Below are 16,887 nucleotides of genomic sequence, written 5' to 3' on the forward strand. Positions count from 1 at the left end.
GAAAATTGTCTATATTTTAACATCCGTTATACTTTGAGTATAAATATACCCCTGCCGTTAATAAACTTATCAAAGATACCCCTAACCCTAAAGAAACCTCCATCATCACCAACTGCCACCATTCCAATCTTATTCTCCATTCCCTCATCCGTTCACCACTAATATCTCCACCGTCTGACCACCTAAAATGATGAACCACCATTATCTTCACCTCCAGGCCTCCATCATTTTAGATTGTTAGTCTCACCTCAAGCATTTAACCTCAAACATTCTTCAAAAAAAAGGGTAAAAATCACTGCTTCCTTTTCACCATAACCACCAGGTCCACCACTACTATTCCGCCCTGCACTGCCTAATGTAAACACAGTTAGACCTTCAGCTTCAACCCACAAGAGAGAAACTCGACCACCCTCTTCATAAATTTCGAGATCCGTAGTCGAGAACACTGCCAACAACCTTCCTTTGGAGGGTCTTCTCAAATTCAAAATATCCTCTATGTTGTACGCTATTAACTAAACACTGAATTTGATTCCAACGCAAATCAAATTTCCGCTGATTTTGATACTTTGGAGCAATTAAATTGTACAATTTTGTAGCACTAGAAATATTGGGAGAATTAGAAACAAGCAGTGAACAATATCATACTCCCTATAAATTCCTTCAATCTCATTTCTATCTTGAATATGAGAAAAAATTAACATTCTTTGATGTTCATTAATGTTCCATTTTGCTTATCTTGCATAATTTTTTTATGGGTGTTTTGCGAATTTGGTGGTCTGCACTGATCTTTTCATTTTGGGTTTAAAAAGTTTTGAAAATTTATAACTTTATAAGAGTTTAGCTTCTCATTTGGACTGAATTGATAATCAGTATTTTCTAGCTAAATACTAGTGAGGCCCAACAACTATTTAGGGTTGTTATTAATACTATTGTTTTTGCATTTGAATCCTCCATGTTGGCTATGCAGACAGTGATAATCTCTACAATATTTTTAGGTAACACAATTGGTATGTACCAGATTATACGATTAGCTTGTGTAAATAGATTTAAAAGAAGTTAATTCAAGATTAAAGAATAAATTAAATATATACACTGCAAGTGTAATATTTTGTCTAGCTGGTTTACCCTTTAATGCAAGTGACGGAAGAAAACAATACAAGTAGTTAGGTAAATTTGTACTAAAGGTATCAATACTACATAGAAAAGGACGTAGTTAGATAAGAGATACATGAATGTTGAATTTTCCTTGTAGTTATATAAATACAGGGTTGCTTCTGGATGCGGTCTCTACATTCATTAATTGTCAATACCTCTTATAAACCCAAGCTTCAATATCTGGATGTGGTCTCTACAGAATCCCATGAAGAGGACCTATAAAGAAAAGAATCAAATAAATGTATCTAATCCCTTTGAGCAAATTCAGAGAAAGCTAATTGTATATTGAAGTTTTTCTAATTAAGATAAAAAAAAAACAGCAGGATCCATTTCTTAGAATAAAGTGAGAAGTGGAACAATGGAGGATGTTAAGAGTAGGTAAAATGCTAATAGCAGGAAGGGTATACAAGAAAGGAAAAGGGCCAAGGGGGAGAAAGGAAGGAGGAATGTTACCCAAATATTTGCCTTTTGAAAGCAGTTGAGCGACCTCTTTTGCTATGATAATTCTTCACTAATTGTGATAATGCATTCAAGGGCAGGACCATACCTGTGAAGCTCTGGAATTACACATCATTTTGAGAATCAAATTACTCAATAACAAACAAAGTAGATTACATGAAGGAAAGCATTCACCGTACCTTTTGAATCTGTCCAAAAATATACCAGTTAGCTCCGCTGATGTAATTAATTTTTATCTTAAATTAATAATCAAATATCTACATTTAGAACATTGCGTGTTGCAAAGAAATACGTTCTTCATCTTCCATGAAAAGGTACTAAACTGTAGAAAAGATCCTCGTGTACATGATATACTCACTCTACACCTGCAAGGAGTCCATAAATTCCAGGATATCTACAAATATCAAATGATACATTTATTTTGCTCCAACAGTCCAAATTCTCAATGCAAATAAATCTTACATGAGGAATACATTCCATAGTTCCCTCAAAGATCCTATTATTCTTTTCTAATAAAATAATCCATAAATGCATATCTGAATTGTTTTCCATACACTTATGTCCGTCTTTTTTCTATTTTCTGTCCATGCCAACAATTTCAAACTTGCTCCATACTTCCACTCTTCCAGGCATCACCCAATGGACTCCATAGGGAACATATTTCATATTTGTTAAGCTACATTAGGTGAACGAAGAGAGAGAGATTCCACATCTGCCAATCTATTTATTAGTAGAAAACACAGCACCTTTGAAATAGAATAATTCTATACTCTGAAAAGACAATCCAAAAAAAATTTAATTCAATTTACTTAAAAGGTCGATCTGTGTCTATTAACGTGGGGATTAAAGGCCCTGGCTACAAAATTAAAATGATAAAAAATACGCATTACGCCAAGAAGTAAAAAGAAAGTTTGGCATGCTTGAGTGGTCTCAACTCTAGGAGAATACTCCTAGAAGCTTTTAGGCATGATAATATATCTTCGAATTCCAAAACCAAGATAACAATATCAGAAAGTTTTGTTGTTAAAACATGAAAGAATCTACTTACAATAGCTCTTCTTTTTAACTTCTTCTGTTCCACAAAAGATCTCTGCAAACAGAGCAACCATTGAAAATTTGATTAACGTACAATTTGGATATGAAGTTAGGTTGAAGGAAGAAATGTAATTTAGTACTACTTTGAGAGAGGTATATTTCCCATAGATAAAAATCACATCATAGTTGGATAGTATTGTATTTAGGGATCATCATGGAGTATTCGTGGTAGATGTAGGAGGAGATATCATTTCCTACCCCCATTGGAAAAAGTTACAGAGAAAGAAGCTTCCTTTATGTACATTGCTACTTAACTGATTGACAAAAAAAAAGATAAAAGGGGAATACTCGAGCTTCCTAGGGGCGTCCCTGTCATGAAATCAATCTATCTATGTGAAATCAACCCATTCACATATCAATACTTGTACTGCTGCTCCTTGTCCCTTTTCCAAGAGTTAATGAACTAATGTTCTATACTCCGTGTGGAATAAAATCTTCTATACATTCTTGATAGCAAAACTGACTGCGCATATTTCGTATCTCGTGTCTTAAAAAAGTGAACTGTTCTTTAGCTGAAAATAAAAATATAATTAATAAAATATTTGTAAGTATAATGAACGTTATCGAGGAAGTATAGAAAATTATATGAAAATTACTGAATATTGTCTTAGGAGTTTGAGCAGCCTTAGGTCTGAAGCTCCAGGGAGCCAATATAATGGGAAATAACTTCATATACCAAGACAAAGAATAGAATGGATGGAAAGAAATCAAACGAAAGCTGGATGGTCATAACATACACAAAATATAGACAGGAAGAAGTAAAACATCAATTAGTGGATCTGTATTTCCTGCCTCAAGTGGGTAATAATAGTGGCAGAACCATGGCTTGTTTATACGTCTCAGATTTTCACATTCAACATATTCTAAATATCTAAAGAGGACAATGAGCTCACTTCCAGTTGCAGGTTTAGCATAGGTGGTACTTCCACCAGAGGGATAACTGTGTTTAGATAATTAACCCTAAAGGATTTAATACAAATGTTGAAACCAGATCTTGTTGAAACTCCTATTTTATCTAGTACTAATTGGATCTTGGTATTCTTGTTGCATTAGTTTCATTGACGATGTATCTCTCTACATTTACATTTCTTATTTACCGAAGGAGCACCAAAAGAGAAGGCAAGAAGATGAATCCGCAGCCCACAACTAAATTATAAGTAGCACTATAGTTCTAACCAAAATCCACATTTGTTTATTAAAGGAAGAACACTTTCCTTCAACATTAGTTCCCCTTGAGATTGATATATTTTTACAAGAGCAGTATTAGAGTATTCTGTCTAGTAAAGTTAGTCTACAGCATTAGGATTACCTCTGAAGTTGTCATACACAAGCACAGGAAAAGCACAATGCGAAGGGGGAGGTGTTTTAGAAGGGAATAGCTCCACCCTAAAAGATGTAAAATTAAAGGTAAACTATATCATGTAAAAATGGAAGTTAACCACTATACGCAGCATTGAAGGACCACGTAAGCGATAATCTAAAATGAGGGCACAAATCGAATGAAAATACTCTGATTTTGCGGTTACAATACATTTAGATATTAGCAGGCATCTTAAGTACTTTTTGTTTAGTTGGAATCTAGGACACCATTTCAGCAAAACCTTCATGCTAGCTGCCCATACACAAATTAGTGAATTTGACAAAACAATCATATTTCTTATACCTAGTAAACTATATCTACTTAAAGCATTAGGTGACAAACACATAATAAAACCCAGTAAATCATGGCTACTTAAAGCCATATGTAAAGAAAATACAAAATTAAGCTTGATGGTATCTGCACTACAACTACCTAGCTATTTCTGAAGATTGATCACGTTACCTAGTTATGATATCACTAGCTTCTTTTGTTCTAACTCTCTGACGAATATATCAGAACCTGTCATTTAGGGATCCTAGCCCACTTGGATTAGGAAAAGAAAGAAATGCTCTCAGGCACTTTCCCCGAGGTTTCTCTCTTTCCTACTTCCTAGGACTGTAGAGCAACCACTTCCGGTGTCCTTCCATCGGAATTCTTTTAGTGTTTTGGAGCTCAGTTTTCACCCACTGTGATTTTATAGTATTAATATTAATATTAATATTATTATTATTATTATTATTATTATTATTGTTCAAGATCTTATCTGCATTCCCATTCTCATGGAGGAAAACAGAAATTATTTCAATGCAGGTTTCAAATCCTTTGACATCACCAGATGGACTTCCGGCACAGATATATGGTATGATTGGGTGGAAAGAAGTCGTCACATGATGAGAAGGTCAACAATGAGTAAAAAGACTATGCAATGGATCTGCAGTACTCTCAAAGAGGCCTCGAAAGATCAAAGGAATTCAGTTAGGAGATGGAAAACCAAGGAGCAGCTAACAGAATATTTCTGCACCAGAAAATTCAATAATTATGGAAGATACATGAGTATTCTCTCACTGTTGGGCAATGATAGATCGGTTATTATAATTCCTGAGCTAGCATTGAATGCGGGGTGGAAAGATATAGCTTTAAAGATAGAAAGGTTCATTATGTGCTCCACTAAACTGAGCAATACAGAACCTTCCAGAACCTTTAAAGAGGACTATCCTTTTGCCAAAGCAGTACGAGAAAATAAATGGCAATCTAATACCCTTCGAGAAGCTGCTATCACTGCTTGCAAAGGAGATATCATTGTCACGGAGCCAGCTGGAATGAAGGATACTGGTTTACTCAAAAGATGCATAACAGGGTATTTTGGGGAAGAAGTAGCAGAGAAACCATCCTTGTCAGACATCAGGAAATGGACTTCTGCTACCTGGAAAGCTGCTTTTGGAGTGAACATGCACGAGATGACCGGAAACATGTTTCTATTTGAATTTCCAAATAGGAATATGGCAGAACAGATTCTTCAAAAAGAATGGAGATGGAAGAACTTTAAGATGAATCTCGATTGGTGGAACCCTTTTGCAGGCTGCATCTCTAATTCCCATTCTGTGGAAACCACTTGGTTTAGAGCTTTGGGGATCCCACTACATCTATGGTCGCAGAAGATATTCAGTGAAGTACATCTATGGTCGCAGAAGATATTCAGTGAAGTTGGAAACTTATGCGGTGGATGGATTTCTACAGAGGAAGAGACAGGCCTAAAGAACCACCTCAAGTGGGCTAGGATCCAGATAGCAGGAGATGGTCGATGCTGCCCTAGCGAAGTTGTTATTGAGAGAGATGGCATCAAGTTTTTTATTCCAATTTGGGTGGAGAGGAAAACCCGATTTGAACTGAGATCGTCGGAGCTGAAGGAGATTGCCGAAGAATCCAGAGGTCCGAAGATGTCAAAGGGCCGATGGACAAAAACAACCTACGTGAAAGAGATGGGTCAACTCAGCCCTACAGTTTCACGTGATAGAGGCAAAGTGCACATGGGATCCTCAAGTGAAGAGCCAGCTGTCACAATTTTACAAAATAAGGGGGAGGCAAGAGAAAAGGAGATTAGGGTTTCAGAAGATTTATACACAAGTATGGGCCACTCTACTGGGCCCAATGCTTCAGATTCTGTGAACACAACTTATGGGCTAGATTTTGCAGCCCAAGTCATATTTAATGACTTATACAATAAGCCCAATAAAGAAGGAATACTTGATCCTTTCTTTATAGACTTAAAAGCCACATCTGAACCGAAACAACAAAGATACACAATGAATCACTCTGATTCATTAACATCAGAATCAGAAAAGGAAGAAACAGAAAATACAACTACTTCAGAACCTGGGAAGCAGCCGATTGAAACTGATGGTGAAAAGGAAGAGATGCAAGCAGAGAAAAACCTAAACTCCATGGCAATAATCAAGATCAGGGAAGATACTTGTAGCAATTACAGTGCAATTGAGAAGAACCAGGCCATGACCACTCACCAAGAAGGTCCAGATATTGATGAATGGGTAGTGGAGGATGTTGAACCCTTACAACAACAAAATCTTCTTCTTGATAAGGAGATGGATGCAACACTTTGGGTTCATCAAAATTTGATAAAACTGGGGAAAATGTTTGGGGTTGATTTCCAGGGCCATGAAGAAGAAGCTCTTGAACTTCTCATGCTGATTGATAGTAGCAGAAAGGCAAGGAAGATGGAAGCAGAGGTTAATATCAAGAAGAGCAGGTTCAAGGGGTCACAAGAACTAAAAGGGTTGGCATCTTTTGATCTTAAATTCAAAAGCAACGGAAATAGGAGCAGGGGAAGGGCTTTATTCTTAATTGATCAATGAAGCTCAAATTAGTCACATGGAATGTGAGGGGATTAAATAAAATAGATAAGAGGAGGTTGGTGAAGAATTCTTTCATCGATTGGGGAGCAGACATTATATGTTTGCAAGAAACAAAGCTTGAAGGGGATGTAGAAGATATTGTTGATTATATTTGGGGAGGAAGATGGGCAAGCTATGATTGTCTAGAAGCCAGTGGTACTAGAGGTGGAATCATGATGATATGGGATAGAAGGGTATGGAAAGGGGAGATTCTGCAAATTGGGTTATACACTTTGACTTACAGATTTAAAGGCATGTTACAGCACTTTGAATGTCATATTACAGGGGTGTATGCCCCTAATTGTGACATTGAAAGAAAAGAGGTTTGGGGAGAAATTAGTGTTGTGAGGGGTCTGATGGAGGGTCCATGGGCAATTTGTGGGGATTTCAACATTGTTAGATTCCCTACTGAGAAAAGAAACTGCAGGAGAAGGTCCACAGCTATGGTGGAATTCTCAAACTTCATAGAGGACATGAGTCTTATTGATCTTCAGCTAGAAGGAGGCATTTATACTTGGTACAAAGGGGACACTCACACCACTGCATCAAGAATTGACAGAATCTTGATCTCTGAAGAGTGGGATGACTGTTTTAGCAACATCAAACAATTCGCTCTTCAGAGAGTGACATCTGATCATGTTCCTATTGTTTTACAATGTGGAAACTGGGACCAACCAAAGTCATATTTCAAATTTGACAATTGGTGGTTGAACTCAGATGGCTTTGTTGACAGAATCAGGAGTTGGTGGACATCATTTGACTTCGCAGGAAAACCTGATTATATTCTAGCTTGTAAATTGAAAGCCTTGAAAGGTAAACTAAGGGAATGGAGCAAAAGCTACCAAGGCAACTTGAAGGCCCAAAAATCAGACCTTCTTAATCAACTGGATGCACTGGATAGAGTACTAGAAATCAGAAGCCTAACTGAGGGGGAAATGGTGGAGAAGACATCACTACTGTTAAAGTATGAAGAACTTCTGAAGAATGAAGAAGTGGCATGGAAGCAAAGGTCCAGGGCCATTTGGCTCAAAGAAGGAGATAGGAATACAAAGTTCTTCCATAAGACTGCAAATACTCACAAAAGATGCAACAACATTGACCACTTAACAATCCAAGGTGAATCAATCACAGATCCACAAAGAATCAAAAATGAGATAGTAAGTTTCTACAAAATACTCTACGTTGAGACCGAAGAATGGAGACCTGCAATCAATTTTAGGAGTTGTCCAACAATAACTGAGCAAGATAAAAATTTACTAGAAAGCAGATTCGATGAACAAGAAGTTTTTGGGTGTTTGAAATTGTGTGCTATGGACAAGGCACCAGGACCTGATGGCTTTACAATGGGATTCTTTATTAAATGTTGGGACGTGCTTAAACAGGACATCATGGGGGTGTTTCACAATTTTCACTCCCATGGTTTATTTGAAAAGAGTTTCAATGCAACCTACATTGCCTTGATCCCCAAGAAGAATGGTGCAAATGAATTGAGGGACTTCAAGCCTATAAGCCTAATAGGGAGCATTTACAAGATTATTGCAAAAGTCCTGACTGAGAGGCTGAAAAAGGTGATGGAAAAATTGATAGATTCTCAGCAAATGGCATTCATAAAAGGAAGGCAAATAATGGATGCCATACTAATAGCCAATGAAGCAATAGACTCAAGACAAACAGAAGAAGCCTGGTATCCTTTGCAAGCTAGATATTGAGAAAGCATTTGACCATGTGAATTGGAATTTCTTACTAAATATGCTACAACAAATGGGATTTGGAGTGCAATGGATTAAATGGATGAAATTTTGTATATCTACTGTCAAATTCTCAGTCACTATTAATGGTTCTCCAGAAGGATTCTTTCTTACTGAGAGAGGTCTCAGGCAGGGTGATCCCTTGTCACCTTTTCTTTTCATAATAGCCATGGAAGGTTTGAACAACATGATCAAAAAAGCCAAACTCAACGGGTGGATTAAAGGCTTTGAGGTAGCCATGAATGGACATAACAACCAGGAGATTACACATCTTCAATATGTTGATGACACCTTGATCTTATGTGATGCAGAAGTGGAACAACTAAGAGTTTTGAGGATTATACTGGTTCTTTTCGAAGGAATTTCTGGGCTACACATTAATTGGAGAAAGAGTCATCTTTTCCCGATCAATAAAGTAACAAACATGGAGGATTTGGCATTGATCCTGGAGGGAGAAGTATGGACTATCCCTACCACTTATCTAGGTATGCCATTGGGGGCCAAGTCAAAATCTACTGTAATATGGAACAATGTACTGGAGAAATGTGAGAAAAAGTTGTCAAAATGGAAATGTCAATATTTGTCAATGGGAGGAAGGCTCACTCTGATTAACTCGGTATTAGACTCACTGCCAACCTATATGATGTCCCTTTTTCCCATTCCTGCGGGAGTCATTCAAAGGCTGGACAACATAAGAAGGAATTTTTTGTGGCAAGGCAAAAAGGAAAAAAAAAGGCCTATCACCTAGTCAAGTGGAAAGAGGTAACTCTCAGCAAAGCGCAAGGTGGATTGGGAATTAGAAACTTGAAGAATCACAGCAAAGCCCTTAAACTAAAATGGCTATGGATGTACTCTCAAGACCCTCAAAGTTTATGGAGCAAGGTAATCAAAGCCAAATATGAAGTAGAAGACAACTGGATGACTAAACCAGTTAGCACATCTTATGGATTTAGTCTTTGGAGATCCATAAGGGTATTATGGCCAGCTCTAAAAAGCCAAATCTCTATTAAAGTGCTAAATGGTAGCAGGACATCATTCTGGAATGACAATTGGATGGGAAATGGAGCTCTGAAGGATTTATGCTGTGACATATATGCTCTAGCTCATCACCAACAGAGATCTATAGCGGAAATGTGGTCACCTCAAGGTTGGAAACTAATACTCAGAAGAGACTTGAATGATTGGGAGATAAATAAAATGATTGAGTTCTACAAACAATTGGACAACTTCACAGGAATTCAGAATGGAGATGACACATTGAGATGGCAGGTAGCAGTGGAAAATTCAGTGTCAATGCAGCCTACAAAACGATAAACCAACCAATACCTCAAGTCACCAGCTGGACCTGGAAACATATTTGAAATACCAAAATACCATGTTTCTCATGGCTACTGACAAAGTAAGTTGTGCTCACACATGAAAACTTAAACAAGAGGAAGTGGACTCTATGCTCAAGATGTTTTCTTTGTGAAAATGAAGTGGAAACAGTTGGTCACCTATTTTTGCACTGTAGGATAACTGATCAGTTATCGAAGATCTTCATTAATCTCAAAGGCATAGCTTGGACAATGCCCGGAAAGATTAATGAAGCTCTCTTTAGTTAGGAAGCAGCTGGAGCTGGGGCAAACAACAAAAACAGATGGATAATAGTCCCTGCTAGTATTTGGTGGACAGTTTGGAAAGAAAGGAACTCTAGATGTTTCGAGAACAACAACAACACATTGCAAGAGATCAAACTTAACTGTATTAAGCTTTTTTGTTTTTGGTGCAACAAGATCTACCCAGAGGATACTATTTCTATCTTAGACACATTAGGTTCCTGTTAGACATGTAGACTGGTTTACTCTTTTTGCTCACTTGTATATATGGTTTCAGTACAACCCATGTACTGTTTTGTGTTTAATACATATAACATGTTACCTTCTCAAAAAAAAAAATGATGTAGCCAAGCAAGATAATTCGTTCAACACTTAAAATGACTTTACTACAAATAGAGAAGTGTAACATGTTGTACAATAAATTACTACCAAGTAAGTATTTTTTTAGAAAATTAATAAAAGAAAAATATCGTGTTAAGTCAAAAGCTGTGAAAAGGCTGCACAAATAACCTGGATGAATGACATATCCAGCTTGTAAAAAATAAGAGATACTACAAGAATCAAAAAGTAAAAAAATACACTACAGTACCTTTTTTTACTGTCTGTAAGAGTATCCAAAAAGAAAAGCTTCAATCATTGCTCACCTCCTGCAATTCTGAGATCTCAAATTTTAAGAAGTTGTTTCTATCAACTCTTCTATCAGCAGCATCTTTGTTATTATTATGACTGATTTTCTGTATCAAGCTAGCAGAATGAATATTTAAGTTTAACTTATGGTGTTAGTTTAGCATGCCACAAGTACTAGTAAATCACAAAAGAGAAAACTTAAAAGTGGACATCATGTAGATCTTTATAATCGATTGCACATCTGATTATTGCTGGAGGACTCACAGATATAAAAATAACGGGGAACATGTCTTTTCAACAGGATGCTACCAAAAGCTAAGTCTCATTTTACCTTCTACAGAAGTAAGAATGGTCACAAGATCTTTTCATTCGAGTGATGCTAACTTTGCAAGATAAGATAAGATAAGAGGTATTAAATAAAATAGGAAGAAGGATTAACGGGGAATTACTTTTAGTTGCATAGGTATATATTGTAATTATTTCTAGAATAGGTAAAAGCGGGTAATTATTTTGAGTAGAATAGGTATATAGCATAATTTTCTCTATCTTTAAAGACATTGCGGTGGGCTTAAAAGTGATTAATGATGCAGTTCGCCCACGTTTCGACTATTCCTTAACGTTGGCCCAAATACATCAGTAGCATCGTTTCTTTCACAATTGTTAAGAGCAACACAAAAATCTCCAACTGACCATTTAGTAGTAAGCAGACATGTCGTCGCGCTGCGTGTACTACCAAAATAACGTGATAAAATACCCAAAATTCCCAGCACCCAGTACCCCAAAATGGATTTACAAAAGTGAAGGTGGAATGAAGAAGCAAAAACCAATTTCAGAATCCAATTTCAACAAGCACTTTGATCTTCCCTTTAAAGAAATTGTCTTTTCAATTCTTACTTTTCTAATGACAACCCAATGCACAAAAAATCATTCTCTCTTGTTTGCAAGTCCTTTTATACTGTTGAATCTTATCGTACGAAAATGTCAAAACCCCTAAGATAAGAACAACTCACAAAGATTCTCATGAGAAGTGTTGATATTTTTCTCCGCCCTAGAATCACAGTGGTAAGAAACAACACCAAAGCTCCACCCAAAAAAGGGGAAAAAACACAGACGAAGAAATTTCAGAGAAGACAAATTGGAGTACAAAATAAGACCCTTATGCAGAATTACTAAGGCAAAATTATAAATGGAAGAAAGAAAAAAAATTGTAGAAAATGTAAACTGACCAGTAGACGGGTGTAGCAGTAAAGAACCGAGCGGCAGCTGATTTCAACCTGAATTTTGGACATGAGTTTTTCCTTACTTCAACGGTACTGAACAATGGAACATACAAAGCACTACAAATACGGGCAAACAAAACATAAATGGGTTTTTAAAATCTAAAGTAGAGACCAAATTGCTATCAAAAGAAGAAAGAGCTTACAATAATTCTGAACAAACTAAGAGGTTACAGCAATAACAAATTCATCAGTGACTTGGAAGTTGAAACAAAGCAGAAACCAGAGAATGAACCAAAACGCAGACAGAGAAAAACAAAGAAGATGAATTGGCAGAGACAGAGAGTGACCTATTTGTCATATGCTATTTGCAGCAGCTGTCAAATTGATGGACACGCGTTAGTTTTCACGTTAAATTAGGAGTAGTATTAAATGACCAAAATACCCTTTAATAGCAACCAACCTCTTATTAGATAGGAGAAATATGAAGGAAGTTATTGGTTTATGGAGAAGAAGATTGGAGGGGGGGCAGATGGTGATGAAAGAGGTTCCGTTAGGGTTAGGGCTATTTGTGATAAGTTTGTTAAAGGTAGGGTATAATTGCACGCAAAGTATAACGGAGGTTAAATATAAATAATATTTAAAAGTAAAGGGGTATATTTGATCAATTTCCCTTAATTTTTTTCCCGAAAAACCTTGCATGATTCATTCGGTATGAATAGTCTCTTTTATGAAAGAAAATGGAATTTCAATCCGAGGTGTTTTTAGAAAGAAAAAAAAAACGAGGTGGTTTGTTTCTCTAGAGTTGTGGAGGGCAGAATACTTATCTTTCTCTCATATGGCTCGGCAGTACTAAAACTGAAATTCCAGCATCTACCATTAACCATAGATTAAAGAAACAACACAAAAATCATTTCCCTACGTCCAACAAGAAGCAAGCCTGTACAAAACAGTATTATTGGGACACTTTCCTCTACTGTGTCAACGAGGTGCTATTATTCAAGCATAGGGGCACCTTTTGATTAACCAATCTAGGGAATGATCTAGGGTATAAGTTTCGCTCCGAGAATGGAATATTTAAAGTGTGTAAAGGTTTCATGGTACTCATGAAAGGTAAATTGCATTCTAAATTGTATCATCTCCAAGCTAGTGTAATTGAAGGGGAAGTTGTTGTAGCTTCTGAAAAAAGTGATATGAATCAGTCTCAGTTGTGACACTTGTGACTTGGTTATATGAGTGATAAGGGATTGTCTTTGTTGAGTAAGCAAAATCTGTTGAATTGGTACAAAAATCAACTTTTGAATTTTTGTGAGCATTGTGTGTTTGGTAAACACACAATACCAGAGATAAATTAGATTATATACATTCAGACTTGTGGGGGCCAAACAGAGTTTCCTCAAAGAGTGGTGCCAGATATTTTATGACTTTGATTGATGATTACTCAAGGATGGTGTGGGTGTATTTTCTGATAACAAAAGATTAGGCATTTCCGACATTTGTTAAATGGAAGACGATGGCTGAGAGGCAAATGGAAAGAAAAGTTAAGCGTCTTCAAATTGACAATGGGTTGGAATTTTGCAATTCTGAGTTCGATAATTTCTGCAGCAGATAGGGCATAGTGAGACACCACACTTGTGTCGGAACACCACAACAAAATGGTATTGCAGAACATATGAACAAGATGCTTTGTGATAGGGCACGAAGCATGCTTTCACACTCATGTGTTAGCAAGGAATTTTGGGCTGAAAGAATCAATACAGCTTGTTATTTGGTCAAAAGATCTCCATCCACAACTATTTAGTGCAACACTCCTTTGGAGGTATGGTCCGGTTCGCCTGCTAATTATTTAAATTTAAGGATATTTGGTTATCATGCTTGTGTTCATGTGAGGGATGGAAAACTTTAGGCGAGGGCAAAGAAGTGTATTTTTCTTGGGTATGTAACTGGAGTGAAGGTTATAGGTTGTGGTGGTGCACATATCAAAAGACTCCAGAGCTAATTATCAGTAGGGATGTAACATTCAACGAATCTGCCTCACTGGACAGTCAAAGGGAGAAGGCAATAGCATAAACAAAATCGTAGTGTCAGTGACCGCATAGAGCTAGAAACTGAATCGCCACTAGCTCAGCCAAGTAATTCTAAAGTTGAGGAAGTGGAGGAGGTAAAAAATATTGATCAAGATGATAATGTTGATGCACATGCGCAACAACAACAACCATATAGTATTACAACAGGCAGAGAGAAGAGAGTGATCAACCAACCGCAAAGGTTTGCAAACGTAGTTGCTGGGAATCTTCTTGGATATACGAATCCTATGTGATTTTCTTTAGCAGTTGCAGAAACCGTTGATCTGCTTGAGTGTTATAGTTATCCATAAGATATTCCGAATACAGAACCAAATCGACGATTTAGTGCTATGGCTAAAGAGATTAAGGCCTCATTTATTTTTTTTAAGATTAAGACGTCTGAATCTTTATATACGTCTGAATATCAAAATGTGTATTAAGATTAAGTCATCCGAATATGAATACACATCTTAATGTCAAGATGTGTATTAAGATCTGAATACTAAATAATTAAGATTGTTTGATTTTTAACATATGAATGTATAAAATTTACGTTTATTTGAAAATTAATAAACATAAAATTCAAATAAAATACTAATTAATCTAATATTACATCACTAAAATATATAGCTTTTCAAAAAAATAATAGTTGTTGGTGGTGATGGCTAACGGCAGTGCTTGTGAATGCCTACTAAAAGCGGTGGTTGGTGGTAGTTTAGGATAGTAGCTAGTGGTGATTGGTAGTGGTAGCTATTATGATTGAAGATGGTGGTGGTGGGTGGTGATATTTAATAATGGCGAGTGTTGGTTGTGGTAGTTGTGATTGAGGAAGATGGTGATGGGTGGTGGTAGTTTATAATGATGGGCAGTGCTAGCTATAGTTGTTGATGGTGATGGGGTGGTTAGCTGTGGTAGTTGAGGTGGACGAGTGTTGGTTGTCGTTAATGATGGTGGTGGGAGTGGTGGGGATGGTGGGAGTGGTGGGGATGGTGGGTGGTGGTAGTCGACAATGGTGGCGGCTATGATTGAGGATGATAGTGGTGGTGGGTGGCATGGTGGTAGTTGACAATGGTAGGCGGTGGCGGCAGTTAATAATGAATATGGATGATAGCATCTTAATGAAATTAAGTCTCTGTTATAGATCTTAATGATACATACCTATTCAGACTCACTAAGTGGTTGTGAAGTAAAAAAAAAAAAAAAAACCTTAATGATTAAGATCTGAATAATTACGATTCATACTTTGAAAACAAACGTACTTAATATCTGAGATCTGAATGATTAAGATTCAGACCTCTATTAAGTGCAAACAAATGAGGCCTAAGTCTCTTAACCAGTTTAAGTGTTGCATAGACTTAGTTGATGTGTGCGGAAATGGGTAGAGCCCTCATGAGGGCTAAGGGCAAGGTAGAAAGACGTTCCCGTTGATGAAGAGAATTCAAGCCAAGGGGAAGATTTGTTATTTTTTAGCTTGAATTATTTTCTTGTATTTTTTAGGAAACCCATAATCCCTATAGGTTTAGAAAAACTCATTGTCCTAATAAATTTGGGGAAGGAAAACATATTGTCCTTGTCAAATTGGGAAATATTTTTCTTGTAGGTTTGAGACTATTTGGGATCTATATGTAGGGGTTGTACTTAGGGATTCTATAGATTGTATTGTGTTTTTCTTATCGTTCATAGCAAAAAACTCTTTCAGCTTCTGCCCCGAGGATTAGGCTTAGCCGAACCTTGTTAAATCCTTGTGTTGATTTTTTCTTGTCTATTTGCTTTGTGTATGATTCTGTGCTAGTTAACCCACGATATTCCGCAACATAATCTATTGTAATTCTTGATCAGTTACCATAGACTTTAATTGAAAGAAAACACAATATCTAGGGAAGTCGGTTATCCTAATCCATTTCTGAAGTCCTAGCGTGCTCGTTCTCCTGCATTTCATCTCTAATAATGCGTTTGTAGTCCAACGGTTACTATAGCCACTGGTATTATTGAGACACTTTCCTCTACTGTGTCAACGAGGTACTCCATATTATTCAAATACAGGCACCTTTTGATTAACCAATGTTTTGAATGGCTATCACGAAAATTTGTTGGCGAAGTTAAGAAGGAAATTTTACATTGAGTGGATGCCAATAGATAATGGCACTGTACTTTAATTTCTGAAGACGTCTATAACAATTTTGCCTTACTTTTACACTGAGAACCATAAATTGTATATGACAATCAAAAATTTGTACGTCATTTACTCAAACAAATGAAATTATAATTCGTTGTTCACCCTCCAAGATAGGAAAAACCGCCCGTCTGCATTAGATAACTTGTAATGGCCATATTGTTTTGAGTAACATTTTCCAATTACACACCCTTTTCTTGATTTGGCCAAACAATTCATGCTTAAAAATTTGTATGTAACTACATACCATATGGACGCGAGTTACAGAATGTGCAGCTTATTTTTCCCATGGATGAGTTCTACTAAATGACTGGAAAGCAAAAAGGAACAATTGCAAAACTTATCAAAAGAATGAACTGCGTCTGCCGGGAGTCGAACCCGGGTCTATTGCTTGGAAGGCAATTATCCTAACCGTTGGACTACAAACGCTTGTTGTTGTTTATACATTTTATACTTGTAATCTATCGAGAAAACTTCTTT

At 36.7% G+C, this 16,887-nt stretch overlaps 1 protein-coding gene and 1 non-coding gene across 51 annotated transcripts; both read right to left on the bottom strand.

Moving 5' to 3' along the window:
• Positions 1 to 1,060: 1,060 nt before the first annotated feature.
• LOC104106128 (uncharacterized) lies at positions 1,061 to 13,032 on the bottom strand. Of its 50 annotated transcripts, none has more exons than XR_011411438.1 (7): positions 12,375 to 12,512; positions 12,178 to 12,225; positions 10,914 to 11,068; positions 2,663 to 2,704; positions 1,794 to 1,979; positions 1,609 to 1,702; positions 1,061 to 1,371 (listed from the first exon to the last, which is right to left on the bottom strand). XR_011411438.1 is itself a non-coding variant. In XM_070186957.1 (6 exons), the coding sequence occupies exons 1-6, from the start codon at positions 12,527 to 12,529 to the stop codon at positions 1,329 to 1,331; spliced, it is 348 nt and encodes a 115-aa protein (XP_070043058.1). In that variant the 5' UTR covers positions 12,530 to 13,024; the 3' UTR covers positions 1,061 to 1,328. The 50 variants fall into 50 exon arrangements, 1 of the variants encoding a protein (XP_070043058.1); XR_011411436.1 differs by lacking the exon at positions 1,794 to 1,979 and adding an exon at positions 4,019 to 4,095 and having other exon boundaries at positions 10,914 to 10,979; positions 12,178 to 12,288; XR_011411435.1 differs by lacking the exon at positions 1,794 to 1,979 and adding an exon at positions 4,019 to 4,095 and having other exon boundaries at positions 1,609 to 1,712; positions 10,914 to 10,979; positions 12,178 to 12,288.
• Positions 13,033 to 16,764: 3,732 nt separating this feature from the next.
• On the bottom strand, positions 16,765 to 16,836 carry TRNAG-UCC (transfer RNA glycine (anticodon UCC)). Its single transcript has one exon. It is a non-coding gene; the product is annotated as a tRNA-Gly (tRNA).
• Between the last annotated feature and the right edge of the window lie 51 nt (positions 16,837 to 16,887).

Source organism: Nicotiana tomentosiformis, chromosome 1, assembly GCF_000390325.3.
Source record: "Nicotiana tomentosiformis chromosome 1, ASM39032v3, whole genome shotgun sequence".
NCBI classification, from domain to species: domain Eukaryota; kingdom Viridiplantae; phylum Streptophyta; class Magnoliopsida; order Solanales; family Solanaceae; genus Nicotiana; species Nicotiana tomentosiformis.